At 51.1% G+C, this 27,185-nt stretch overlaps 7 protein-coding genes and 3 pseudogenes across 7 annotated transcripts in view; 5 read left to right on the top strand and 5 right to left on the bottom strand.

The window, feature by feature from the left end:
- The window catches only part of LOC103814745 (feather beta keratin-like), a 12,603-nt gene extending 10,554 nt beyond the window's left edge, over window positions 1-2,049 (bottom strand). Inside the window, exon 1 of the mRNA XM_050970617.1 lies at window positions 2,037-2,049. The gene's annotated coding sequence lies outside the window, so the exon portion shown is untranslated. The remainder of the gene's footprint in view (window positions 1-2,036) is intronic.
- LOC103813820 (feather keratin B-4-like) overlaps window positions 1-5,472 on the bottom strand; it is a 21,678-nt gene extending 16,206 nt beyond the window's left edge. Inside the window, exon 1 of the mRNA XM_050970618.1 lies at window positions 5,447-5,472. The gene's annotated coding sequence lies outside the window, so the exon portion shown is untranslated. The remainder of the gene's footprint in view (window positions 1-5,446) is intronic.
- The window catches only part of LOC103816651 (feather beta keratin-like), a 47,533-nt gene that overhangs the window by 7,576 nt on the left and 12,772 nt on the right, over window positions 1-27,185 (top strand). The gene's annotated exons all lie outside the window — the stretch shown is intronic.
- LOC103825183 (feather beta keratin-like) overlaps window positions 4,880-27,185 on the bottom strand; it is a 39,108-nt pseudogene continuing 16,802 nt past the window's right edge.
- LOC103825186 (feather beta keratin-like) lies at window positions 7,408-18,884 on the top strand. Its single transcript, XM_050970615.1, has 2 exons — window positions 7,408-7,537; window positions 18,079-18,884. The coding sequence occupies exon 2, from the start codon at window positions 18,099-18,101 to the stop codon at window positions 18,435-18,437; it is 339 nt and encodes a 112-aa protein (XP_050826572.1). The 5' UTR covers window positions 7,408-7,537; window positions 18,079-18,098; the 3' UTR covers window positions 18,438-18,884.
- On the top strand, window positions 7,413-8,078 carry LOC127059196 (feather beta keratin-like). Its single transcript, XM_050970607.1, has 2 exons — window positions 7,413-7,533; window positions 7,726-8,078. Exons 1-2 carry the CDS (start codon window positions 7,413-7,415, stop codon window positions 8,076-8,078), a joined length of 474 nt encoding a protein of 157 aa, XP_050826564.1.
- LOC103825184 (feather beta keratin-like) lies at window positions 11,461-12,108 on the top strand (annotated as a pseudogene).
- On the bottom strand, window positions 15,098-15,921 carry LOC103825185 (feather beta keratin-like; annotated as a pseudogene).
- Window positions 17,865-27,185, top strand: part of LOC103814967 (feather beta keratin-like) — a 63,035-nt gene continuing 53,714 nt past the window's right edge. Inside the window, exon 1 of the mRNA XM_009088658.4 lies at window positions 17,865-17,898. The gene's annotated coding sequence lies outside the window, so the exon portion shown is untranslated. The remainder of the gene's footprint in view (window positions 17,899-27,185) is intronic.
- Window positions 25,001-25,796, bottom strand: LOC103815692 (feather beta keratin-like). The gene is made up of 2 exons (XM_009089896.4): window positions 25,745-25,796; window positions 25,001-25,570 (listed from the first exon to the last, which is right to left on the bottom strand). Exon 2 carries the CDS (start codon window positions 25,548-25,550, stop codon window positions 25,164-25,166), a length of 387 nt encoding a protein of 128 aa, XP_009088144.2. The 5' UTR covers window positions 25,551-25,570; window positions 25,745-25,796; the 3' UTR covers window positions 25,001-25,163.

Here is a 27,185-nt window from a genome sequence, read left to right as displayed (position 1 = left end):
TCACCAAAACTGGTGGATGAGGGAAGGTGGCAGTAAGCTGCACCTGGACTTGTGCAAGTCTTTGTTGCTGTGCCAGGCAACATCCTTGTCTCTCAGCTGGACAGCTGTGTATGTTGTTTGGACCATTTGTGATAAGAAATGGTTGGGATGCTCTCTCCCTCAAAGAGTTGTGGTCAATGGCTCCGCATCCCTGTGTGGAGAACAGGTGATGAGTGTGACCCACAGAGACTCCTGTTGAGATTGTTATAATTTTTGCACCTTTGTCAGAAATCGGAAACTGTGCATTTAGCGGGATGACACTGCAAAAGCAGGGAGCACTCCTAGCTGAGTAGTGGGGTTTGGTTGTCTGGAGGAAGGAATGGTCATTCACAGGGCTGGAACAGGTTGGGGATGTGGGATTATTGTCAATCTCACCAAGCTGACAAGGCCAGTAGAAGGTCCAGCATCTGGTTTGGAGCAATGCCAAACACATGGCTGTAGACTGGACGATAGGTGGATTGAGGGCAGTCAGAGGAGAAAGCCTTGGGTGTTGGTGCCATGTAAACTGGACCTGCCCCACCAAGTGTAGAGCTACCAGAAACTCCCATGCCCTGGGCTCATGTCCACAGCATGGTTCAGAATGTGAGGGCGGGAATTCTGCCCCACTGCTCTGTGTTGGGGTATAGACTGGAAATTTGTGTTCAACCTGGGACCTGAAAGATGGGAGACAAGAAGCAGCTTGAGCAGATCTGTAAATGGGGCTGGAAGATGGTGAGGGCCTGAAGCTACTGATGTCCAGTCAAAATGGAACACAGCAGGGCATTAGGGGGCTTGTGCCAGAATCAAGGGTAGAGCGCATTGTGTGTCCAGGCTGTGATTAAGCAAGTGAAGTTTCTTCTCTGTGTCATGTGTGTCCCAGTGGGTAGTGGAACTGCAGAACCAATTCCAGGTAGTGGTGTTGGTGTGCAATTTGCACCCTCCAGAAATGGAGTGTGGAGACACAGATTTGTGCCAAGTGTGGTTGGCAATTGCCTTTATCCAAGGAAGTTGGAGGAGACATCTCAGGTTTCAAGGCAAGAGAATTTTATTGAGGCAACAAAGAGTGAGAAGTCATGAGCAGGCAGTAGAAGGGAGCTGGTGTGAGGGACAAAGCAGGGTGACCATCACCAAAGTCCTTTGAGTGCAGTCGGTTTGGCCAGAGCAGCAAGCCGTCCTGGTTCACAGAAGAAAGCAGCCGGATGGTGAAGGTTCCCAATGGTCTCCACATGGTAGAAAGGATTTGAAGAAAGGAGACTGGATAGAGCTGAAAGGGTGAGGGAGAGAACAGGAGGCAGATGGCCATGTTTGCCGGCAGCCCAGGCTGACTCCCTTGGCTGCTGCCTTGCCCTGAGAGCAGAGGAGGCCTTAGGCATCAATGGAATGGAATTTTCTGTTTGCGAGCCTTGGCCAGATTGTATGTGTGTCCTCAATGCCTGAGATGAGTTTCCAGGGAGTGGGTGGTTGGTGTCAGGAGTGTGCTGAGGGCCCTTAGCATAATGGAACCATAGCCCCTTCTGCCATAGCAGCCCAGGCCTCCCAGCCCATAGCCAAATCCACGGCCATAGCCAAAGCCATAGCCAAAGCCACCAAAGCCACCAGAGATGGGCTGTCCCTGGGCATTGAGCTCAGTGCCCACAGCAGCAGAGGAGGTGGATCCGACAGCGGTGTTCTGAGGGAAGGAGGTCATGATGGGTCCTGGCAGGGTGACCAGCACAGGGGAAGGGTCGATGATGACGCGGGAATCCTGGCATTGCAGGGCACCAGGGCTCGTTGCAGCTGTGGCCAGCGGGTGGGTTCCGCAGGGACGGCAGAGGCTGTTGCAGGCCATGTGTGTTGGTTGTGGAGGGTCCTGGAGAGAGGGGTGAGGCAGGGCAGGGTTGAGGAGGTGCGTGGTGCAGTAATGCAGGAGGATGAGGGAGTGTGGAGAGTGTTGTTGGGCTGTGGGGAGGCATGAGGGCTGCTAAGGTTGAGAGGGGCCAGGAATGCAGGACCTGGAGGGTCAGGGGATTGAGGCTTACCTGGTTGTTGCAGGAGCAGAAGAAGTCAGGAGACGAGTGTGAGGGAGAGAGGCTCTGGGCCGGCTTTTATGCTGGTCCTGGAGGGGTTGGACAGCCTTGTCCCATGGCCTTGGGGCATTTTAGGCAGCATCTCTTGCCTCACCACACCTGCCATGAGGTCATGGGATGGGGAGTGTTTTCCTCTGTGATGTTCTGCAATTCCATGTCCTGCTCTTGAGACCATGTCCGTCTGATCTTGGCGGCAGTTTTCATGGGTTGGTATTTGGCAGGATTTCACTCTCAGATGTGTGTCAGGGAGGAATGAATAAACAAGCAGAGCCCTGGAGATTTGCAATGTCATCAGTGAGGTCACTTTGTGGCCCTTGGCTGCTGTGGTTTGTGGGTACCTTGTAAAGCCGGGGACTCTGTGTTGAGCTGCTGCATGTCCATCAGTCATCGTGTTGCACCCAGGAATGCTGAGGAAGCTGCTGCTGTCCTGGGGAGGTCATGCTGGAAGAGCTTGGAAAGATCCCAGTGCCTGGGTGCTGTTCCTGATGGATGACAGAGAGCTCTTGGCCGTGTGTCTTGAATGGGATCACAAGAGGAGGTATACAAGAGGCTGTTCAGGCTGAACCTGCTCCATGTTTATGGTCCACTTGGATTCCTCAAATTCTAATTCCAACACACTCTTACATGTGAAGTGTGTTCCTTGACCTCATTCACAAATCCAGGGACAAACAAGAAACGGGTTGGATCCCTTTGTTCCTAGGCTGCCCTGTGGCCTCAATTCCCTCATTCCGCATTCAGACCATCAGGTTTCATAATGATTTATATCCTGTAAATCACAATATTTTGTTCCTGTGAACAAAACCCAGTAATTGCTACCTGATGGTCAGTGTGCTCCCCTTTACCTCTCTGTCATGATGTGGGCATGCCTTCATGGAATTCCACAATTCCACATCCTTCTCTAGAGGCCCTGTCCCTCTGACCTTGAGGGCAGCTTTAAAGTGTGAGTTATTGTTATGTGAGGGTTGGTGTAATTTGGGAGGGCTTGCTCTGAAGGTGTCAGGGAGGGCTGAATAAACAACGAAAACTTGGGGGAGGTGTGATTGTCCTCTGCAAGGTCACCCTGTGGCACGGCTGTGCGGTGGTTTGTGGGTGTGTTGTGAAGAGGAGCCCCATTCCTTCCCAGCCCTGTCTGGCTGCTCTGGGATTTGCAGCTGTGCTGGAGGTGCTGCCCCTCCCCTCACATTTCATCCCTTCCCACCTCGATCCCACCTAGACAAGCCTGACACCAGACCTGACCTTTCCTGTTCACTCTGCTCGATGGGTGTCTTGGTGCCCCTCTTGCCTTTAAGGTTTTGGCATCCAGGGCCTTGGGGGTCTTTTCTGGGGCTGAGTGCAAAGGGTGAGGCCACCTACATGTGATTGTTGGAAGGAGGATTTGGAGGTTGCTCAGGATTGTTGGAGGAGAACACTGACTAATCCTCGACAACCAGGCAAGTCCAAATTGTGTCAGTGGCCTGAGAAGGGTCTGAAGAACTGGGCCCAGAGGCCAGTCCTAAAGTCCAGATAGCAACAAGGCCCAGGATTTGGATCTTTTGGCCAACAGGGAAAACCTAAATGGTCCTGGACATCTGCTGAAGCTCAGCCAGGACATCTGCCAAGGGCTGTTTCTTAGGAGGAACAAGGATGTCATCCCAGATAGGAAGGAATATGTGGGGATCAGCTGGAACAGTTGCTTTCTTTTCCCAAAGGCCTTTGTGGTCGTGGGTGAGAAGAAATGGAGCTGGAGGTGTCCGTGTGTCCTTGTGGGAAAAGTGACCCCCCAAGGTTCCAGGAATGATATGGAGAAGTGTTGGGATGAGGCAGTGAGAGGTGACTGTTGGTGTTTGCTCAGCTCTGGTGATGTCCTGTGTGAGGTGTTGTGGGCAGTTCTGGGCTGCCCGGTGAGACGAGCTCAGGGCCACCCAGATACAAATGGGCTTGCAAGATGATTCCTAGATGAGAAACTGGGAGAGCTGTGACTTCCAGGGGACAAGGATGGACATGGGTGTGCCATCCGTGTGTGCAAATCCCTGATGGAGGGGGTTGAAGACAAGGGAACCCCGCTGTTCTCAGCAGTCCACACGTGCAGGACAGGACAGCAAGAGCACAAGTGACAGGAGATGGAATTCCATGAGCCAAGAAGACAAGAATGTTTCATTATGATGATGATCAGAGATTGGAAGAGGTCGTGGAGTCGCGGTCTAGGGAGATGGAAATCTGACCTGTCCATGGTGCTGGAAATGTTCTGCTGTTGGTGTTGCTTGAGCAGGGCAGTTGAAGCACTTGCACTCCAGAGCTCCTGCCCAAGAGGTTGACGTTGTTTCTCTCTTTGCTGGAAAGCTTCAGGAGTCCTGGCCAGAAAGTTTGTCAAGTGTGCACTGGCATGGAGTGACTTTTCCATCTTTGTATCAAGGAGAGAACTGTTGTATCAAAGACTTTGATGTAGCAGTTTGCAGGGTGTGTGACATGCTCTGGGAGGTGTTCCCTCCTGTGCTTCCTTTGCCAGTATTTGTTATTGGTTTTTTTCACATATCTGTAAGGAGAAGTGATGCTGCCCTCTTCCACATACTCCCACAGGCTTGTTCAGCTCTAGAATGTGGTGGGCAAGGATGTGAGACCATTTTAACACAAAAAAATAAGGAGGCGTCCCAGGTTTAAAGCAGGAAAACTTTATTGATGTGAAAATTGAAGAATGAAGAGGCAGAAGAGAAAAGGGGAGATAATCTGTGGTGAGGTGAGAGCATGGTGACCATCAGCCAAGGGGATTTACTTGCAGGAGCCATTGTCAGAGCTGAGAGCTGGAGATGTCAGGGGTGGTGCCAAGGGCTCTTAGCAGTTGTAGCCATAGCCCCTCCTGCCATAGCAGCCCAGGCCTCCCAGCCCATAGCCAAATCCACGGCCATAGCCAAGGCCGTAGCCAAGGCCAAAGCCAAAGCCACCAGAGATGGGCTGTCCCTGGGCATTGAGCTCAGTGCCCAGAGCAGCGGAGGAGGTGGATCCGACGGCGGTGTTCTGGGGAAGGAGGTCATGATGGGTCCTGGCAGGGTGACCAGCACAGGGGAAGGGTCGATGATGACGCGGGAATCCTGGCATTGCAGGGCACAGGGCTCGTTGCAGCTGTTGGCCAGCGGGGTGGGTCCGCAGGGACGGCAGAGGCTGTTGCAGGCCATGGGTGTGGTGTGGAGGGTGCCTGGAAGAGAGAGGGGTGAGGCAGCTCAGGGGCGTGGGGGTGTGCGTGTGGCAGTGATGCAGGAGGGTGAGGGAGTGTGGAGGCTGTTGTGGGTCTGTGGAGAGGTGTGAGGGCTGCTGAGGCTGAGGTTGAGCGTGCTGGAAGAGAGGGACCAGGGGTGCAGAAGCAGGAGGGTCAGGGCATTGAGGCTCACCTGGTTGTCAGCAGGATCAGAAGAAGTCAGGAGAAGTGAGGGAGAGAGGCTCTGTGTTGGCTTTTATGCTGCTTCTAGAGGGGTGGGACAGCCTTGTCCCATGGCCTTGGGGCATTTTTTAGTCAGCAGCTCTTGGCTGTCCCTGCCTGCTGAGTCATGAGGTGGGGAGCATTTTCCTTCCTGAGTCTCTTCAACTCCATGTTCTCCACTTGAGGCTGTTTCCTTTTGACCTTGGCAGCAACTCTTAATGGAGAGAATTAGTGACCATTATCTCGTTGGTGACAGTATGTGTCAGGACATGTAGAAGATTCAACCAAAGCTTTGGAGAACTGGGAATTCATCACTGAAGTTATTCCAGAGCACATTGACAATAAGTCCCATGTGCATCCTTGCCTTCTGCCTGAAAGAACTCCCATCTCTCTCAGCTTCTCGTTTCAAGGATGTTCCAGTTCCATCACTGTGGTGATCTCCCTTCACTACTCTTGGTCAGCCACATCCAGATCCTTTATCCACTGGTGAGTCTCAGCAGTGGTGGGTGAAAGGATGGACACTGCCCTCAACCCACCTGTTTCTTTTCCTAATCCTGTCCTGGTAACTGCTGGAGTTTTTTGCAGCAAAGGGTACATGGCCAAAAGGATGGATTAATCAACAGATGAGGAATTGTTCTCTTCATGCAGCTTGTTGTCCTTATCCTTCACAACATTTCCTTAACAGGAAGAAAAGTCCTGAGCCCAGCACTGTGACCCCACAGTGTGACCTTGCTGGGCCCAGGTGACATGAGCTTTACAAATGAACCAACACCAGAGTTTGAGCAGCATAGAAAGCCTATCTATATCCCAGGGATTGCTTTCCCATATTCAGCAGGAAATACCAGTCATGTGGAAAGGCATGGAGAGATGGCAGTATAGTGTGGAAGGAGACAACGTGATGGAAGGAACAGCCCCATGAAAGCAGCGCTCCTGCAAACCCAAAATCAGCCTGGCAGTATGGATGTGTTAGATGGTCAAAACACTGCAGCACACAATGCCACGTGGTGACTTCACTGATGACACTCCAGCTCTCCAAAGCATTGGTCATGTTTTCAGCCCTCCCTGGCTCACATCATTAATACCATCTTAACATCTAATATTTGCGTTTAATTGTTCCTCCAAGGTAAAATATACAGGGTCTCAATAGAAGGACATGGAATAGTAAAACTGCAAAACTACGTGCCCCCTCCATATCATAGGAGATAAGAGGACCTTGCTGATCCTCTTCTACTAATTAGTGGCTTTTGCTAACAGAAACACAAAATTAAGATTACAGAATAAAAGTTATGAAACCAAACAGCTTCAATGCAGAATGTGGAAATTGACATCACAGACCAGCTGTGGTAAGAAACTGATCGCACTAGGTTTGTTCCTTGACATTCGATTTCTGAAAGAGGTGTAGAAATGCACTTTATGTAACAGTGTATGCTGTTGTACAAACAAAGAAGAACACTGGAACAAGTTCAGCCTGAACAGGCTCCGGTTTCCAGATCTTGTTCCCATTCAAAACAAAAGGCCATGAGATCTCTTTCATCCAAGGACTGACACCTTTAAAAGTTATAGCAGAGTGACGTCCCCAGGACATCAGCAGCTCCGTCAGCATTCCTGGGTGACACAGACACTAATGGACATCCAGTGGAACAGAAGAGAGTCCCGGTCTTCACAAGGCAACCACAAACCACAGCAGACGAGTGCCATAAAATTACATTACTGAAGAATTTGCAACTTTCCTGGGCTGTGGTTGTTTATTCACCCCTCCCTGACACACATGGAACAATCAAATTTACACAAACACCAAGTCATGAAAGCTGCCGCCAAGGTCAGATGGAACCAGCCTCAAGAGCATGACATGAAATTGCAGAATGACATGCATGAAACCACTCCCCACCTCATGACCTCGTGCTAGGCTGGGCAAGGCAAGAGATGCTGCCTAAAAAATGCCCCAAGGCCATGGGACAAGGCTGTCTCACCCATCTAGGACCTGCATAAAAGCCAGCCCAGAACCTCTCTCCCTCACACACTTCTCCTCAAGCCTTCTCCTCCTGCTCCTGCCAACAACAAGGTGAGTCTCATGCCCCTGACCTTCCAGCTCCTGCATGCCTGGCCTCTCTCTTCCAGCACGTTCAGCCCCAGCCTCAGCAGCCCTCATGCCACCCCACAGCCCCACAACACCCTCCACACTCCCTCACCATCCTGTATCACTGCCGCTCACACCCCCATGCCCTTGCCCTGCCTCACCTCCTTCTCTTCCAGGCACCCTCCACACCACACCCATGGCCTGCAACAGCCTCTGCCGTCCCTGCGGACCCACCCCGCTGGCCAACAGCTGCAACGAGCCCTGTGCCCTGCAATGCCAGGATTCCCGCGTCATCATCGACCCTTCCCCTGTGCTGGTCACCCTGCCAGGACCCATCATGACCTCCTTCCCCCAGAACACCGCTGTCGGATCCACCTCCTCCGCTGCTGTGGGCACTGAGCTCAATGCCCAGGGACAGCCCATCTCTGGTGGATTTGGCTTTGGCCTTGGCTATGGCCGTGGATTTGGCTATGGGCTGGGAGGCCTGGGCTGCTATGGCAGGAGGGGCTATGGCTCCATCTGCTAAGGGCCCTCAGCACCACCCATGACACCTCCAGCTCTGGGCTGTGGCCAAAATTCCTGCCAACAAAGCACTTCAGCTGATGGCAGCCCTACTCACACCTCAAAACAGATTATTTCCCCTTCTGTCCCCTGACTTTCCATTCTTTTGCACCAATAAATTTTGCTGCATCAAACCTGCAATGCCTCCTTTCTTTTATTTCCAATGGTCTCGCATCTTCACCCACCACTTTCTAGAGCTCAACAGGCCCTTGAGGGTACATGGAACACGGCATCAACTCTTTTCCTTACAAACACAAAACAACTAAAAACCTAGTCTGGCACAGGAAGCACAGGAGGGGACACCTTCCAGAGCATGTCACACACCCTGCAAACTGCTGCACCAAAGTCATTGATACAACAGCTATCACAAAGATGGAAAAGTCACTCCATGCCAGTGCACACTTGACAAACTCTTCCTGGCCAGGACTCCTGAAGCTTTCCAGCAAAGAGAGAAACAACGTCAACCTCTTGGGCAGGAGCTCTGGAGTGCAAGTGCTTCAACTGCCCTGCTCAAGCAACACCAACAGCAGAACATTTCCAGCACCATGGACAGGTCAGATTTCCATCTCCCTAGACCGTGACTCCACGACCTCTTCCAATCTCTGATCATCCTCATAATGAAACATTCTTGTCTTCTTGGCTCATGGAATTCCATCTCCTGTCACTTGTGCTCTTGCTGACCTGTCCTGCACGTGTGGACTGCTGAGAACAGCGGGGTTCCCTTGTCTTCAACCCCCTCCATCAGGGATTTGCACACACGGATGGCACACCCATGTCCATCCTTGTCCCCTGGGAGTCTCAGCTCTCCCAGTTTCTCATCTAGGAATCATCTTGCAAGCCCATTTGTATCTGGGTGGCCCTGAGCTCGTCTCACCGGGCAGCCCAGAACTGCCCACAACACCTCACACAGGACATCACCAGAGCTGAGCAAACACCAACAGTCACCTCTCACTGCCTGTCTAGGGTGACTGTTATCCCCATCCGTGTGTATGTAATTTATGCTGGATATTATGTTCTGTGCCTTTAAGACTGGCAGAGAACATAATATCTGGCAGAGTGAGAGTTTTGTTTTGGGCCTCTTATCAGCCACTCGGCGGAACATACAGATAGCACCAGTGCATGTTGTGGCTTTTCTGCTTTTTGCCCTGCTTTTTGCTTTTGCTTTTGCTTCTGCGTCGCTTCTGCTTCGCTTGCTCTTGCTTTTTTCCCCCCTTCTCATTAGTTACTTAGCTAAACAGTCCAAATTCCTTTCTGGACTGTTCCCCTCACCCTGTTGGACCTGCTGACTGCTCCGGACTGGGATTTAGAACACGGGGAGAGAGGTTACACCTCGTGACTGCAGCAGCTGCCTCAGCGCCAGAGGGACTGATAACAGCAAACCCCCAGGAGAGACTTTTTTGAATTTGTCATCTTTCTCAGAGCAGTGGAAGAGTGGTGTCATCCGGTATTGTTCATTGTGTGCGCTGGGGGGTGCTGTGATTGTCAAATAAACAGGTTCTTTCCACCTCTCTCCGAGGAATTCTTCCCAAACCAGTTGGAGGGAGGGACCGTGTGGGTTTGATTTGGAGAAGCCCTTTTTGGGGATTCTCTCCAAAATTTGCCCTAAACCAGGACACTGCCTCATCCTAACACTTTTCCATATCATTCCTGGAACCTTGGGGGGTCACTTTTCCCACAAGGACACACGGACACCTCCAGCTCCATTTCTTCTAACCCACAAACACTATGGCCTTTTGGAAGAAAAAGCAGATGTTCCAGTTGACACCCACATATTCCTTCCTATCTGGGGTGACATCCTCATTCCAGCTAAGAAACAGCCCTTGGCAGATGCCCTTGCTGAGCTTCAGCAGATGTCCAGGACCATTTAGGTTTTCCCTGTTGGCCAAAAGGATCCAAATCCTGGGCCTTGTTGCTATCTGGACTTTAGGACTGGCCTCTGGGCCCAGTTCTTCAGACCCTTCTCAGGCCACTGACACAATTTGGACTTACCTGGTTGTGGAAAATCAGGCAATGTTCTCCTCCAACAATCCAGAGCAACCTCCAAATCCTCTTTCCGATGATCACATGTGACCTCACCCCTTTGCACTCAACCCCTGCACAGACCTCAAACGCCCTGGATGCCAAAACCTTAAAGGCAAGAGGGGCACCAAGACACCCATCGAGCAGAGTGAACAGGAAAGGTCAGGTCTAGTGTCAGGCTTGTCTAGTTGGAATCAAGGTGGGAAGGCATGAAATGTGAGGGGAGGGGCAGCACCTCCAGCACAGCTGCAAATCCCAGAGCAGCCAGACAGGGCTGGGAAGGAATGGGGCTCCTCTTCACAACACACCCACAAACCACCGCACAGCCGTGCCACAGGGTGACCTTGCAGAGGACAATCACACCTCCCCCAAGTTTTCGTTGTTTATTCAGCCCTCCCTGACACCTTCAGAGCAAGCCCTCCCAAATTACACCAACCCTCACATAACAATAACCTCACGCTTTAAAGCTGCCCTCAAGGTCAGAGGGACAGGGCCACTAGAGAAGGATGTGGAATTGTGGAATTCCATGAAGGCATGCCCACATCATGACAGAGAGGGAAAGGGGAGCACACTGACCATCAGGTAGCAATTACTGGGTTTTGCTCACAGGAACAAAATATTGTGATTTACAGGATATAAATCATTATGAAACCTGATGGTCTGAATGCGGAATGAGGGAATTGAGGCCACAGGGCAGCCTAGGAACAAAGGGATCCAACCCGTTTCTTGTTTGTCCCTGGATTTGTGAATGAGGTCAAGGAACACACTTCACATGTAAGAGTGTGTTGGAATTAGAATTTGAGGAATCCAAGTGGACCATAAACATGGAGCAGGTTCAGCCTGAACAGCCTCTTGTATACCTCCTCTTGTGATCCCATTCAAGACACACGGCCAAGAGCTCTCTGTCATCCATCAGGAACAGCACCCAGGCACTGGGATCTTTCCAAGCTCTTCCAGCATGACCTCCCCAGGACAGCAGCAGCTTCCTCAGCATTCCTGGGTGCAACACGATGACTGATGGACATGCAGCAGCTCAACACAGAGTCCCCGGCTTTACAAGGTACCCACAAACCACAGCAGCCAAGGGCCACAAAGTGACCTCACTGATGACATTGCAAATCTCCAGGGCTCTGCTTGTTTATTCATTCCTCCCTGACACACATCTGAGAGTGAAATCCTGCCAAATACCAACCCATGAAAACTGCCGCCAAGATCAGACGGACATGGTCTCAAGAGCAGGACATGGAATTGCAGAACATCACAGAGGAAAACACTCCCCACCTCATGACCTCATGGCAGGTGTGGTGAGGCAAGAGATGCTACCTAAAATGCCCCAAGGCCATGGGACAAGGCTGTCCAACCCGTCCAGGACCAGCATAAAAGCCGGCCCAGAGCCTCTCTCCCTCACACTCGTCTCCTGACTTCTTCTGCTCCTGCAACAACCAGGTAAGCCTCAATCCCCTGACCCTCCAGGTCCTGCATTCCTGGCCCCTCTCAACCTTAGCAGCCCTCATGCCTCCCCACAGCCCAACAACACTCTCCACACTCCCTCACCCTCCTGCATTACTGCACCACGCACCTCCTCAACCCTGCCCTGCCTCACCCCTCTCTCTTCCAGGACCCTCCACACCACACCCATGGCCTGCAACAGCCTCTGCCGTCCCTGTGGACCCACCCCGCTGGCCAACAGCTGCAACGAGCCCTGTGCCCTGCAATGCCAGGATTCCCGCGTCATCATCGACCCTTCCCCTGTGCTGGTCACCCTGCCAGGACCCATCATGACCTCCTTCCCCCAGAACACCGCTGTCGGATCCACCTCCTCCGCTGCTGTGGGCACTGAGCTCAGTGTGCAGGGACAGCCCATCTCTGGTGGCTTTGGTGGCTTTGGCTTTGGCTTTGGCTATGGCCGTGGATTTGGCTATGGGCTGGGAGGTCTGGGCTGCTATGGCAGAAGGGGCTATGGCTACAATTGCTAAAAACTCTCAGCACCATCCCTGACATCAACCACCAACTCCCTGGAACTCATCTCAGGCATTGAGGACTCCTGTCTGCACCAAGGCTCTAAAATGGCCTCTGCGATTCCAGTTCCTGTGATGCCTTAAGGCATCACCTGCTCTCAGGGCACCAAGCAAGGCAGCAGCCAAGGGGCCAACCTGGGCTGCCTGTAAACTTGGCCCATCTGCCTCCTGCTTTTCTCCTACTCCCGGTTCTGCTCTGTCCAGTGCTCCCTTCTACAACTCCCTACTCCCAAGCCAGAGTCCCTTGGGCACCTCCAGTGGGCAGCTCCCAGTGAAGGGCAGGAAGGCCTTGATGCTCTGGCCAAACCTCCAAGCAAATCTTCTCTGCGGATCATCGCCCTGGTCACAACCCAGACCAGCTCCCTTGTACTGGCTTCTTCTGAGGTTTTACTCTCTGTCCTCAATAAAGTTTTCTTGCATCGCAACCTCACATGGCTCTTTCTTCTTTCTCCCAGTACTCCTCCAGTCTCACTCAGTGCTAAGGCAATTTGTTCAGGCAATTGGCATGGATGAAAAAGTGCACCAAGGCCTGTCTTAGGATATATTGCTCCAGTTCCTCTACCCCCAGCACACTTTGGTTTTCCATTGTACCATGCAAATCCCTCACTTGCTTGAGATCAGGCCTGGATGCTCTAGTGCAGGTCGTTGCCTGCCTCTGACAGAAACTCCTCGTGGTCTCTGTGCTCACTTTTGGTTCCAGCACCTCATCATATTCAAGGCTCATCTACAGGTCTGCTTGAGCAGGTTTTTTCTTCCTTGTCATGTATAGCCCTACCTGGCAAGTCATGAGCTGGGGTTTCCTTGCCTTTCCCCACATCCACCGTGTCATGTCCTCTTGGGGTTGTGTCCATCTGACCTTGGCAGCAGCTTTTAAGGAAGTTTTAGGAAACATACTCTGGTATTTATGGCTCATTTCAGGGTGGGCTTGAGACGTGACCAAAGCCTTGGAGAGATGGGGTGTAATCACTGAGGTCACCCCGTGGTACTTCTGTGCTGTGGCTTGTGGATGTGTGGGGAGGAGTTGCCCCCACTCTCTGGTAGCCCTGTCAGTCTGGTTTGTACCTTGTAGCTCTGCCAAGTAGGAGGTGTTGTACCTTCAATCACATTCCCTCCCTCCATGCTTTTTCCCCAGCTGGCAATGGCTGACATTGAACCATCTTTTTCCTCTTGGTTGTGCTTTGTGTGTGTCTTGGTGCCCCTCTTGCTTTTACAGTTTTGATATCCAGGGTCTTTTGGGTAATTTCTTGGGCTAAGGACTGAGGTCACTCCACTGGGCAATGTCTGGTTGTCAGAAAGAGGATTGGACAGTTGCCCTGAGTTGTTGGAGGAGAGCATTGCATAATCCTTGACAATACCCCTGGCACGTCCACGTTGTGTCAGTGCCAGAGAGGTGGCCTGAGAAGGCTCTGAAGGGCTGGGCCTTGTGGTCAGTGTCCCAACATCCTGATGGCAGCAAATCCACAGTGTTGTAGCCCAGGAGTTGGATCCTCTTGGCCAACACTGAAAACCTGAGTGGTCCTGGACATCTGCTGGAGCTCAGCAAGGGCAGGTGCCAAGGGCTGTTTGTTGGTAAGAGTCATCCAGGGTAGGAAATATCTTAGAGTCACTTGGAAAAATGGTTTTCTTCTCTGAAAAATCCTTTGTGCTTGTGGTTGAGAAGAAATGGACCAGGGGGTCTGTGGGTGGGGAAAGGGGGTCCCTGGGTGGGAAAAGGGACCCCAAGGTTTGAGAGAAGAAGTGGGAAAAGTGTTGTGATGAGGTAGGGGGAGGTGACTCTTGCTGTCTCCTGAAAGCTGCTGGCATCTCACGTGAGGTGTTATGAGAGTCCTGGGCTCCCCAGTGTGAAAATGAAATCAGTTAAATGAATCTAAACCATTTCAGGCCCAGCAATGTTCTAAAGTGTGAAAATGAAATACATTTAATGAATCTAAACCATTTCAGGGACGGCTATGTTCTAAAGTGTGAAAATGAAATACATTTAATGATCCAACCATTTCAGGCCCAGCAATGTTCTAAAGTGTGAAAATGAAATACATTTAATGAATCTAAACCATTTCAGGGACGGCTATGTTCTAAAGTGTGAAAATGAAATACATTTAATGAATCCAAACCATTTCAGGGACAGCAATGTTCTAAAGTGTGAAAATGAAATACATTTAAAGAATCTAAACCATTTCAGGGACAGCAATGTTCTGGAGGGACTGGGGGAACTCTCCTGGTAGAGAAGCTGAGAGAGCTGAGACTCCCAGGGGACAAAGATGAGCAGGGTGGTCCATCAGTGTGTGCAAATCCCTGATGGTGGGGGATGAAGACAAAGGACCCCGGCTGTTCTCAGCTGTGCACATGTGCAGCACAAGAGAGCAAGGGCAGAAGTGAAAAGAGATGAAACTCCATGGGAAAGAAGACAAGACTCTTTCATTGTGAGGGTGGCCATAGAGTGGAAAAGGTTGTAGAGTGGAAGAAGTGGTGGAATCTTGATCCTTGGAGATCGAAATCTGACCTGTCCATGGTGCTGGAAATGTTCTGCTGTTGGTGTTGCTTGAGCAGGGCAGTTGAAGCACTTGCACTCCAGAGCTCCTGCCCAAGAGGTTGATGTTGTTTCTCTCTTTGCTGGAAAGCTTCAGGAGTCCTGGCCAGAAAGAGTTTGTCAAGTGTGCACTGGCATGGAGTGACTTTTCGATTTTTTGTACCAAAGAGAAAATAGATGAGTCAAAGACGTTGGTGCAAACAGTTTGCAGGGTGTGTGACGGTTCTGTAAGATGTCCTTTCCTGTGCTCCCTACGCCTATTAGTAATTTCTACAACTAGTTTGTTATTAGTTGTTTTGAGATATATGTTAGCTAAAGTGTTGCTGCCCTGTTCCACATATTCCCACTGGCTTGTTCAGCTCTAGAATGTGGTGGGCAAGGATGTGAGACCATTAGAACACAAAAAATAGAGAGGCATGCCAGGTTTAAAGCAGGAAAAATTTATTGATGTGAAAGAACAAAGAGGCAAGAGAAAGAAGTGGAAATATTCTGTTGAGAGGTGAGAGACAGTGACCATCAGCCGAGGTGCTTTTCTTGCAGGAGCTGTTGCCAGAGCCCAGAGCTGGTGGTGTCAGGGGTGGTGCTCAGGGCCCTCAGCAGATGTAGCCGCCCCTTCTGCCATAGCAGCCCAGGCCTCCCAGCCCATAGCCAAATCCACGGCCATAGCCAAAGCCACCAAAGCCACCAAATCCTCCAGAGATGGGCTGTCCCTGCACACTGAGCTCAGTGCCCACGGCAGCCGAGGAGGTGGATCCAACAGCAGTGTTCTGGGGGAAGGAGGTCATGATGGGTCCTGGCAGGGTGACCAGCACAGGGGAAGGGTCGATGATGACGCGGGAATCCTGGCATTGCAGGGCACAGGGCTCGTTGCAGCTGTTGGCCAGCGGGGTGGGTCCGCAGGGACTGCAGCGGTTGTAGCAGGCCATGGGTGTGAGGTGGAGGGTGCCTGGAAAAGAGGGGGGTGAGGCAGGGCAGGGGTGTGGAGGTGCAGGGGGCCTGGAAGAGAGTGAATGTGGCATCTGTTGTGGGGCAGTGGAGAGGCGTGAGGGCTGCTGAGGCTGGGGCCAAGTTCTGAAAGAGAGGTAGGAGGGTGGCAGAGGCAGGAGGGTCAGGGATTGAAGCTCACCTGGTTGTCAGCAGGAGAAGGTGGAGAAGGAGAAGTGTGTGAGGGAGAGAGGCTCTGTGCTGGCTTTTATGCTGATCCTGGAGGGGTGGGACAGCCTTGTCCCTTGGCCTTGAGGCATTTTTTAGTCAGCAGCTCTTGGCTGGCCCAGCCTGGTGAGTCATGAGGTGGGGAGTGTTTTCCTTGGTGCAATTCTGCAATTCCATGTCCTGCTCTTGAGTCTGTGTCCCTCTGACCTTGGAGGCAGCTATAGGGTGAGAGTTGGTGTTTGGGTGGATTTGACTGTTCCATGTGTGTCAGGGAGGGGTGAATAAACAAGCACAGCCCTGGAGATTAAAAATGTCATCAGTGAGGTAATTTTGTGGTACTCATGTGCTGTGCTTTGTGGGTGCCTTGTGAAGACTGGGTTCCTATTCTGTGCCACTGTATGTCCATCAGTCATTGTCTTGCACCCAGGAATGCTGAGGGAGCTGCTGCTGTCCTGGGTAGGTCATTCTGCAATAACTTGGCAGGATTCCGGTGCCTTTGAGCACTTCCTAATGAATGAAAGAGGTCTCCTGGCCTTGTGTCTTGAATGGGATCAAGGGAGAGGATCCGGCAAAGCAGAAGCTGTTCAGGCTGAACTTGTTCCATTTGTCAGGTCCATTTGGATTTCTGCAATCTACAGCATACACTGTCATTTGAAGCATATTCCTTGACCTCATTCATGAATCCAATAAACAAACAACAAGCCTGTGTTTGCCCAGGCTGCTCTGTGATGTCAATTCTCTCATTCCGCATTCAAGACACAAGGTTTCATAATTTAAAACCTCCAAGTCTCAATATTTTGTTCCTGTTAGTAACAGGTAATTGTTACTAATGGATGATCAGTGTGCTCCTCCTCCCTCCTATGTCATGGTGCTGGCATTCCTATGTGGAATTCTGTGATTCCAAGCCATTTTCTTGAGGTCTTGTCCATCTGACTTTGATGGCAATATTTAAATGCAAGTATTAGAGGTTAAATACTGGTGTTGATGGCCTTGTCAGGGCGAAGTGAAGACGTGACCAAAGCCACCTCATCAGTGAAGTCACCCCAGGGCACTCACGTTCTGTGGTTTAGGGGTGCATTGTGGAGATGGGCCCCAAACCATCACAGCTCTATCAGGCTGGTCTGGGCTTTGCAGGAGCACTGCTCCTTTCATCCCATTGTTTCCATCCCCACCATGTTGTCATCTCTCCAGGTGTTTTTATATACCAGACCTTTTCTGTTGTGGATGGGAAACAAATCCTGTTGTTTATGGAGGATTCCATGCTGCCCTAAGTCTTGGTTGGTGCATCCATCATAGCACTCGTCTCATCTGGGTCCAGTAAGGTCACCCTGTGTGGTCACAGCTCTGGGCTCTACCTGACATATGGAAAGGGAAAATCGTAAAGGATGAGGAGAACAAGGCATGAGGAGAACAGTTCCTCAACCACTGATTAATCAACCCTTTGGCCAAGTACCCTTTGCTGCAAAAAACTCCAGCAGTTCCCAAGACAGGATTAGGAACAGAAATAAAAGCAAATTGAGGGCAGTGTCCATCCTTTCACCCACCACTGCTGGAACTACACACTTGAACATGGACATGGACGTGGTTGACCAAGAGCAACTCAAGGAGACCAAGACAATGATGGAACTGGGGCACCCTTAAAATGAGATGAAACTAGGGACCTAGAATTTCAGGCAGGAGACGAGAGGCAGATGGGAGATGTTGTCAATATGCCATGGCATGAATTAGTTAAATCCCCCGTTTTCCAAAGCTTTTGCTGAATCCTCTGCATGTCCTGCAACTTGCTATCAACAAGATATTGGTAATTAATACTCTCAACTAAGAGGTTATGCCAAGGTCAGATGGACACAGCCTCAAGGGAAAGAACATGGAATTGCAGAGTTGCAGGAAAGAAAACACTCCCCAACTCATGACTCACCAGGCTGGGCCGGCCAAGAGTTCCTGCCTGCAAAATGCCCCAAGGCCATGGGACGAGGCTGTCCCGCCCATCCAGGACAGCATAAAAGCCAGACCAGAACCTCTCTCCCTCACACACTTCTCCTCACGCTTTCTCCTGCGCAGACTACCAGGTGAGTTGCAAGCCCTGACCCTCCTGCTCCTGCACCCTTCTCTTCCAGCATCCTCAGCCCCAACCTCAGAGCCCTCAGGCCTCCCCACAGCCCAAAAACAGCCTCCACACTCCCTCACCCTCCTGCATCACCACCCCTCACACCCAACACCCCTGTCCTGCCTCACCCTCTCTCTTCCAGGCACCCTCCACACCACACCCATGGCCTGCAACAGCCTCTGCCGTCCCTGCGGACCCACCCCGCTGGCCAACAGCTGCAACGAGCCCTGTGCCCTGCAATGCCAGGATTCCCGCGTCATCATCGACCCTTCCCCCGTGCTGGTCACCCTGCCAGGACCCATCATGAGCTCCTTCCCCCAGAACACCGCTGTCGGATCCACCTCCTCTGCTGCTGTGGGCACTGAGCTCAGTGTGCAGGGACAGCCCATCTCTGGTGGCTTTGGTGGCTTTGGCTACGGCCTTGGCTATGGCCGTGGATTTGGCTATGGGCTGGGAGGCCTGGGCTGCTATGGCAGAAGGGGCTATGGCTACAACTGCTAAGAGCCCTTGGCACCACCCCTGACACCAACCACCCACTCCCTGGAACTCATCTCAGGCATTGAGGACATCTTTCTGAGCCAAGCCTCTCAAATGGGCTCAGCATTTCCAGCTCCTGCTCTCAGGGCACCAAGCAAGGCAGCAGCCAAGGGGCCAGCCTGGCCTGCCTTTAAACATGGCCCATCTGCCTCCTGCTCTTCTGTCCCTGCTCTCTGCTCTCCCCTTTGGCTCTGTCCACTCTGCTGCAAACCCCTTCTTCTAGGTCAGAGACCATTGGGCCCCTCTCGTGGGCTGCTACCACTGTGGGGCAGGAAGTCCTTGATGCTCTGTCCAAATTTACTGCTAGCAAAGGACCTTGGCTGATGGTCACCCTACTTGCACCTCAGACCATCTCCCTCCCACTGGCTGTTCCTGCTTTTTCACTATTTTGTCTCAATAAAATTTTTCTTGCATCACAATTTCAGATGTCTCTTTTCTGAATGGATTCATAATAAACTGAATGTGAAACCTGTTTCTCTTCTGCTGCACCACAGGAGAGCAGGAATCCGTAGCCCAATTGTCTTCAGGAGAAATTTAGGTTGGCTATTAGGGAATCTTCCTTCATGGAGAGGTTTGTCATTGGTGTCACAGACTGCACAGTGTAACTGTGGAGTCATCATCTCTGGAGGGATTTAATATCCCTGGAGATGTGTCACTTGGGGACAGTGGTTAATGGTGGCCTTGGTAGCTGAGGGAATGGTTAGAATTTGTATTTAAAATGTAGCTCTTCTGCAACAAAAATATTTTTAAGATGTGATCAGGCCGATTTTGTAGCCCTGCTTTAACAGTTGTACTCGACATCAAGAGGCTTTTCCATCAGAACTAACTCCATGTGTGTTGGTGGCAGCTGTGCAAAAGGGAGAGGCAGCACAGCAGGGGTGAGCCTGGCCTTTGGGCTCTTGAGTTGGGGCAAGTGCTGAGGGGTAAGGACAGTTCTGTTGGAGGATTTCCCTTGGGGAAATTGTGCTTGGCTGAGCTCTGTGTGTGCTCTGTGCCAGTGACTCAGCCTGGGCATGAGGAGAGAGCTGTGGCTGCTGTTGGGCACAGCCCTTTTGTGAAGCCTTTTGAGGCTCCTTCCCCTTCCATGCTCCCAGAACAACCAAGCAAATCCAGGCTGCCTCAGAGGGCAGTAAATGGCCTGAGAGTGGCTGTGGGCCCAGAGGCTGGGGATCAGTGGTCCAAAATTCAAATCAAAGCACGTCTCAAGGGAAGTAGGTCAACAGCTGTATCCATGAGGCCAACCCTGTCCAACCTCCTCAGCAATGGCATGGGCAGTGGGACTGTTGTCCCCTTAGCAAGCAGGCAGCTGATGGAGTGGCTGAGGCACCACTTGGTTGTGCCATCAGTCAGAGGGAACTGGAGACTGAGGGTTAAAGGCACCTCCTGAAGTTCAGGAGAGGAAAATGTGAAGTTCTGCATCTGGGCAGGAATGGCAATGGGCCCCAGGTCATGCTTTGGGCTGAGAGGCTGGAAAGGAGCTTTGCAGAGCAGGACCCTGTGGTGCTGGTGGAGAACAAAAGGACTACAAAATCTCAATTATTTCCTTCCTGGAAAAGGCATCACCAGTATCCAAGATAGATTTCAGGCAATTCTTGGGAGAGGTGGCCTTTCCTCTCTTTAGAGCACTGGTGGGGTCCTCTGTGGGATGGTGTGGGCAGTTCTGGGCTGTCCAGGGAAAGAAGCACAAGAGCTTAGTGAAACAAGACCAGATCAGGGTGACTAAGATACTGACTGAAAGGGTGGGAGAATCATTCCTAGAGGGCAGAGAGAGCTGGGATTCCCAGCAGACAAGGCAGATCCCTGATGGCAGGGAATGAAGTTGAGGGAGCCCAGCTGTTTTCAACAGTGCACACAGAAGAAGGAAAGGGGGGAAGGGAAGAACGGAAAACAGATTAATTCCTTGGGGAAAGAAGGCAAGAATTTTTGAGTGTGAGAGTGGTCTCGGAGTGGAGCTTGTGTAGTATCAGCGGGGAGAATGAAAACTGAGCTGGCCATGGTCCTGGAAATGCTGTCCTTGCTGACTTTCCTTGAGGAGAGGGAAATAAAGCGCTTGTATTCCAGAGTTCATGCTCAAGTGGATGATGCAGTTCCTCCTGTTTGCTGGGTGGGTTCAAAAGTCCTGATGGGGAAGAGAGTATTTCAAGTGTGTCCTGGCACAGTGAAACTCACCAGAGCCATGAGCAGGAGAGAATGGACGTGCCAAAACCTTTGGGGCAGTGGGTCCTAGGTGTGTGCCATGTTCTGGAAGGTGTGTCCTTGTGCCCTCCTTCCAGTGCCTTGGTTATTGCTGGTGGAGACATCTTACCACAGAGAGGTGTTCTGCTGCTGTTCCTTCCACACCAATGGCCTATCTGGCATTTTACTATGTGAGTGTATGAAGCCATTAGAATGCAAAAAAAGATGAGGAAGCATCTCAGATTTTGATGCAGGTAAACTTTATTGAGGGAAAAAACCAAAGAGAGGAGAAAGAACTAAAAGGAATCCACTGTGAAATGCAAGTAGGGCAAAAATCAGCCAAGGTGCTTTGCTTGCAGAAGCTGCTGCCAGAGCCCAGAGCACTTGGTTGATGTCAGGAGTGGTGCTGAGAGCCATCAGCAGATGTAGCCATAGCCCCTTCTGCCATAGCAGCCCAGGCCTCCCAGCCCATAGCCAAATCCACAGCCATAGCCAAATCCACGGCCATAGCCAAAGCCATAGCCAAAGCCACCAAAGATGGGCTGTCCCTGCACGCTGAGCTCAGTGCCCACAGCAGCAGAGGAGGTGGATCCGACAGCGGTGTTCTGGGGGAAGGAGGTCATGATGGGTCCTGGCAGGGTGACCAGCACAGGGGAAGGGTCGATGATGACACGGGAATCCTGGCATTGCAGGGCACAGGGCTCGTTGCAGCTGTTGGCCAGCGGGGTGGGTCCGCAGGGACGGCAGAGGCTGTTGCAGGCCATGGGTGTGGTGTGGAGGGTGCCTGGAAAAGAGGGGCGTGTGGCATGGCAGAGGCATGAGGGCACAGGGAGCAAAGCTCCGGAAGGCTGACGGAGTGTGGAGGTTGTTGGGAAGCTTTGGGGCGGTGTGAGGCCTGCTGAGGCTGGAGCTGAGGATGCTGGAAGAGAGGGGCCAGGGATGCAAGAGCTGGAGGGTCAGGGGCTTGAGACTCACCTGGTTGTTAGCAGGAGCAGAAGTTGTCTGCAGAAGTGTGTGAGGGAGAGAGGCTCTGTGTCAGCTTTTATGCTGGTCCTGGGGGTTGTGACAGACTTGTCCCATGGCCTAGGGGCATTTTACAGGCAGCAGCTCTTGCTAGGCCCAGCCTGGTGAGTCATGAGGTGCAGAATGTTTTCCTTCATACCATTCTGTAATTCCATGTCCTGATCTTGATGCCGTGTCCATCTGACCTTGGCAGCAGCTTTATTAATTTGGTATTTCGGCAGGTTTGATTGTTCCATGAGTGTCAGGGAGGGGTCAATGAATAATCAAAGCCCTGAAGATCTGGGAAATCATTAGTCATGTCATTTTGTAGTGCTTGTGTACTGTGTTTTGTGGGTGTCTTGTGAAGGCTGGGACTCTGTTCCATGACACTGCATGTCCATCAGTCATTGTGTGTCACCCAGGAATGCTGAGGGAGCTGCTGATGTCCTGGGGCGGTCACTCTGCAGTAGCTTGGCTAGATCCCAATGACTGCTAGCCTTTCGTGATAGATGAAAGAGAACTCATGGCCTTTTGTCTTGCATGGGATCAAGAGGGAGGACATTTAAAATGAGAGGCTGTTCAGGCTGAACATGTTCCAGTGTTATGGTCCATTTGGATTTCACCAATTCACATGACAATATCCTCTGCCATCTAAACTGTATTCCTTGACCTCATATAGAAATCCAATAATGCAACAACAAACTGGGCTAGATCCCTTTTTTCCCAGGCTGTCTCGGACATCAATTATCTTATTCCACATTCAGGCCACAAGTTTCCTAACTCATAACCTGTCATTGTTCACATTGTGTTCCTGTAAGCAAACAACCAACAATTACTAATGGACCATCAGTGAACTCCTCTGTCCTTCCCTGATGAGGTGGGTGCGTGTCTTTGTGAACTTGTGCAATTCCATATCCAGCTCCTGAGGCCCTGTCCATCCGTGGCAGTATCTTTTAATTGTGAGTAATAAGAGGCCAAATTTTTCTGTTGGTGGTTCATGTCAGGGAGGGCTGAAGATATGACCCAAGCTTTGGAGAGGTGGGGTGTCATCACTGTGGTCGCCCCACGGCCCTCGTGTGCTGTGGTTTGTCGGTGCCTTCTTATTTAAATTAAATTACTCACAATTTTTCACAGTTCTGATTGGCTGGTGTGGGCTTTGCAGCTGTGCCAAGGAGGAGGTGTTGCACCTTCCACTGCCTTCCATCCCTCCACACATTTATCCCAGTGTTGAAAGGCTGAACTCAGACCTCACCTTTCAATTTGCACGTCCTCAGTGAGTGCTTGGGTGATAGTCTGGCCTCAGAGGTTTTGATATTTTGAGTCTTCTCTTGGGCTGAGTGCCAAGGGCTGAGGCCAGTTGTGATTGTCAGAAGGAGGATTTGGAGGTTGACCAGGGTTGCTGGAGACAAGCATTGCATGATCCTCAACAACCCAGACATGTCCAGGTTGTGTCAGCGCCCAGGGCAGTGGACTAAGAAATGGATGAATGGCTAGGGCCAGTGTCTTGTGGTCCATGTCCCAAAGTCCAGATGGCACCCAGTCCCCCAGTGCTGACCCCTGGGCCAGCACTGAAAACTTGCTGGGTTCTGACCATCTGTTGGACTTCAGCAAGTGCAGCCGCCAAGTGCCTTTTTTCATGTGAGGAGTCATGCCAGATTGGTGTCACTTGAAACAATTGTTTGTGTCTCTGAAAACGCCTTTCAGAGTGGTTCATATTTAGACGGAATGTGGTAGGAGGTGTCCCTGTATCATTCTGGGAAAAGGTAACCCCTGTCTCCAGATTAGGACTGGGGAGAATTGTTGTGACAAGGCAGGGAGATGATGTGATGAGGAGACTCTTGGTGTCTTCTGAGCACTGGTGAGGACCCCTGTGAGGTGTTGTGTGCAATTTGAGTCTCCTCATTGTGAAAATGAAGTCAACCTAGTGAGTTATTTAATAGTGACCAGTTCAGAACCACCAAGATTCCACAGGGCTTGGTGGATCAGTCCAGGATGAGAAAGGGAGAGAGCTGGGACTCCCAGGGGATGAGGGTGGACAGGGGGGTGTCATCAGTGTGCAGAATTCCCTGATGGCAGAGAATGAAGTTGAGGGAGCCTGGCTGTTCTCAGCACTGCCCACATGCAGGGCAAGAGGACAAGGACAAAGGGAAAGCAGATGAAATGAAAATTTTTAAAGAAGCAAGAATTCCTCATTTTGAGGGTGGTCACAGAGTGGAAAAGGTGTTGGACTGTTGGTCCTGGTAGATCCAGTACTGAGCTGTCCATGGTGCTGGGAATGCTGCTCATGTTGGTCTGGCTTGAGCAGGGAAGTTAAAGCGCTTGCACTCCAGATTTCCTGCATAAGTGGTGGATTTTGTGACTCTTATTAATGGAGGGGTTCCAGAGTCTTGTTGGGGAAGAGAGTTTGGCAAGTGTGTGGTGACACCGAGTGACTTGACCAGAGCTGTACCCAGGAGAGCATGTGTCTTGGTTTTGAAAGACAGGTGTTTGCTCAGGAAGGCAGGAGTCTCCCCTGAATTGGAAAATGGAACCCCCCTCCCTCCGAATTGCGATAGATTTTTAATTAAGTGGCTCTTATATGAATATATGGGAGCAGGAATACCAGTTCTTTACTAGGGAAGAATACAAAGAGATAAAATAAACAATTCAGAAAACTAAAACAACACTGTCAGAGTCAGAACACAACCTAATAGCCTGTGGGTCAGGCTGTTGGGAGCGGTCCAATTGGAATTGTGGCTGCAGCCCTCCTGGAGTGTCAGGTGTGGTTGTGTTGGAGCAGGGATCCTGTAGAAAGGTGTAGCCTTCCTCTGAAGATCCAGAGAGAGAGAGGAGCTGTTCCTCTGAGAAAATCTAGTGGAGAAAAGCCGTGCTGGTGTTCCAGAATCTCAAGATGATATCTGGGTAGTATGATTGGCTTCTCCCTTTGGCAGAGCATCTCCCAGTGGGATGCTGTAGATCTCATCAATCATGCAGTGAAATACAATAGCCTGTTATCAGAAGATGCCTCTCCCGAGGGAGGAGCGGCTGTGGAAGAGATAAGGAAAACTGCCCTCTTAACAGAAGACAACTGCCCTACAGATGGCAGATAGAATACAATTTCCTTGACAATCCAGGAGATCATGGATGCAGCTAAGACTTTGGTCTATCAGATGATGTGTTTGTGTCACGATCTTGAAGGTGTCCCCTCATGTGCTTCCTCTGCCAGATGATTTTATTTGTTGTTTTGACCTATTTGTGAGGGAAGGTGTTATTGCACATAGCCCCAAGGCCTGTTGAGGCATGGAATGTGCTTGGTAAGGCTGTGAGACCACTGGAATTACAGAAGAACAGGAGGCGTACCAGGCTTTGATGCAGTAAAACTTTATTGAGGCCAAGAATGAAGAGACAGGAGAAAGGAGAAGATGGGATCTGGTGTGAGGTGCAAGTAGGACAACAACCAGCTGAGGTGCTTTGATTGTAGGAGCTGCTGCCAGAGCTCAGTGCTGGTGGTGTCAGGCGTGGTGCCGAGGTCTCTTAGAAGTTGTAGCCATAGCCCCTTCTGCCATAGCCATAGCCCAGCCCGTAGCCATAGCCCTGCCTGTAGCCGAATCCACAGCCATAGCCAAATCCATGGCCATAGCCATGGCCATAGCCAAAGCCACCAAATCCACCAAAGCCACCAAATCCACCAGAGATGGGCTGTCCCTGCACACTGAGCTCAGTGCCCACAGCAGCAGAGGAGGTGGATCCGACGGCGGTGTTCTGGGGGAAGGAGGTCATGATGGGTCCTGGCAGGGTGACCAGCACAGGGGAAGGGTCGATGATGACACGGGAATCCTGGCATTGCAGGGCACAGGGCTCGTTGCAGCTGTTGGCCAGCGGGGTGGGTCCGCAGGGACTGCAGCGGTCGTAGCAGGCCATGGGTGTGAGGTGGAGGGTGCCTGGAAGAGAGGGGGGTGTGGCATGACAAAGGGCAAAGCTTCGGAGTGGTGAGGGAGTGTGGAGGTTCTTGTGGGTCTGTGAGGAGTTGTGAGGGCTTCTGAGAATGGGGCTAAACATGCTGGAAGAGAGGGGCCGGGGGTACAGAGCAGGAGGGTCAGGGGATTGAGACTCACCTGGTTGTCTGTAGTTTGAGAAGTTGTCAGCAGAAGTGTGTGAGGGAGAGAGGCTCTGGGTCGGCTTTTATGCCAGTCATGGAGGGGTGGGACAGCTCTGTCCCATGGCCTAGGGGCATTTTGCAGACAACAGCTCTTGCCTGGCCCAGCCAGGTGAGTCATGAGTTGTAGAATGTTTTCCTTCATACCATTCTGCAATTCCATGTCCTGATCTTGATGCCGTGTCCATCTGACCTTGGTGGCAGCTTTAATAATTTGCTATTTGGGCAGGTTTGATTGTTCCACGTGTGTCAGGGAGGGGCCAATGAACAACCAAAGCCCTGCAGATCTGCGATGTCATTGGTGATGTCATTTTGTGGCACTCGTGTGCTGTGTTTTGTGGGTGCCTTGTGAAGGTTGGGACTCTGCTCTATGACACTGCATGTCCATCAGTCATTGTGTGTCACCCAGGAATGCTGAGGGAGCTGCTGATGTCCTGGGGCGGTCACTCTGCAGAACCTTGGCAAGATCCCAATGCCTGCAAGCCTTTCGTGATAGATGAAAGAGAACTCATGGCCTTTTGTCTTGCATGGGATCAAGAGGGAGGACATTTAAAATGAGAGGCTGTTCAGGCTGCACATGTTCCAGTGTTATGGTCCATTTGGATTTCACCAATTCACATGACAATATCCTCTGCCATCTAAACTGTATTCCTTGACCTCATTAAGAAATCCAATAATGCAACAACAAACTGGGCTAGATCCCTTTTTTCCCAGGCTGTCTCTGACATCAATTATCTTATTCCACATTCAGGCCACAAGTTTCCTAACTCATAACCTGTCATTGTTCACATTGTGTTCCTGTAAGCAAACAACCAACAATTACTAATGGACAATCAGTGAACTCCTCTGTCCTTCCCTGATGAGGTGGGTGCATGTCTTTGTGGAATTGTGCAATTCCATATCCAGCTCCTGAGGCCCTGTCCATCCGTGGCAGTATCTTTTAATTGTGAGTAAAAAGAGGCCAAATTTTTCTGTTGGTGGTTCATGTCAGGGAGGGCTGAAGATATGACCCAAGCTTTGGATTGGTGGGGTGTCATCACTGTGGTCACCCCACGGCCCTCGTGTGCTGTGGTTTGTGGGTGCCTTCTTATTTAAATTAAATTACTCACATTTTTTCATTGTTCTTGTAGGCTGGTGAGGGCTTTGCAGCTGTGCCAAGGAGGAGGTGTTGCACCTTCCACTGCCTTCCATCCCTCCACACATTTATCCCAATTGTGAAAGGCTGAACTCAGACCTCACCTTTCAATTTGCACGTGCTCAGTGAGTGCTTGGGTGATAGTCTGGCCTCAGAGGTTTTGATATTTTGAGTGTTCTCTTGGGCTGAGTGCCAAGGACTGAGGACAGTTGTGATTGTCAGAAGGAGAATTAGGGAGTTGACCAGGGTTTCTGGAGACAAGCAT

Source organism: Serinus canaria, chromosome 2 (genome assembly GCF_022539315.1).
Source record: "Serinus canaria isolate serCan28SL12 chromosome 2, serCan2020, whole genome shotgun sequence".
Taxonomy (NCBI): domain Eukaryota; kingdom Metazoa; phylum Chordata; class Aves; order Passeriformes; family Fringillidae; genus Serinus; species Serinus canaria.
The sequence above is the reverse complement of the archived record's forward strand: the minus strand, read 5'-3'. Positions and strand labels throughout refer to the sequence as shown.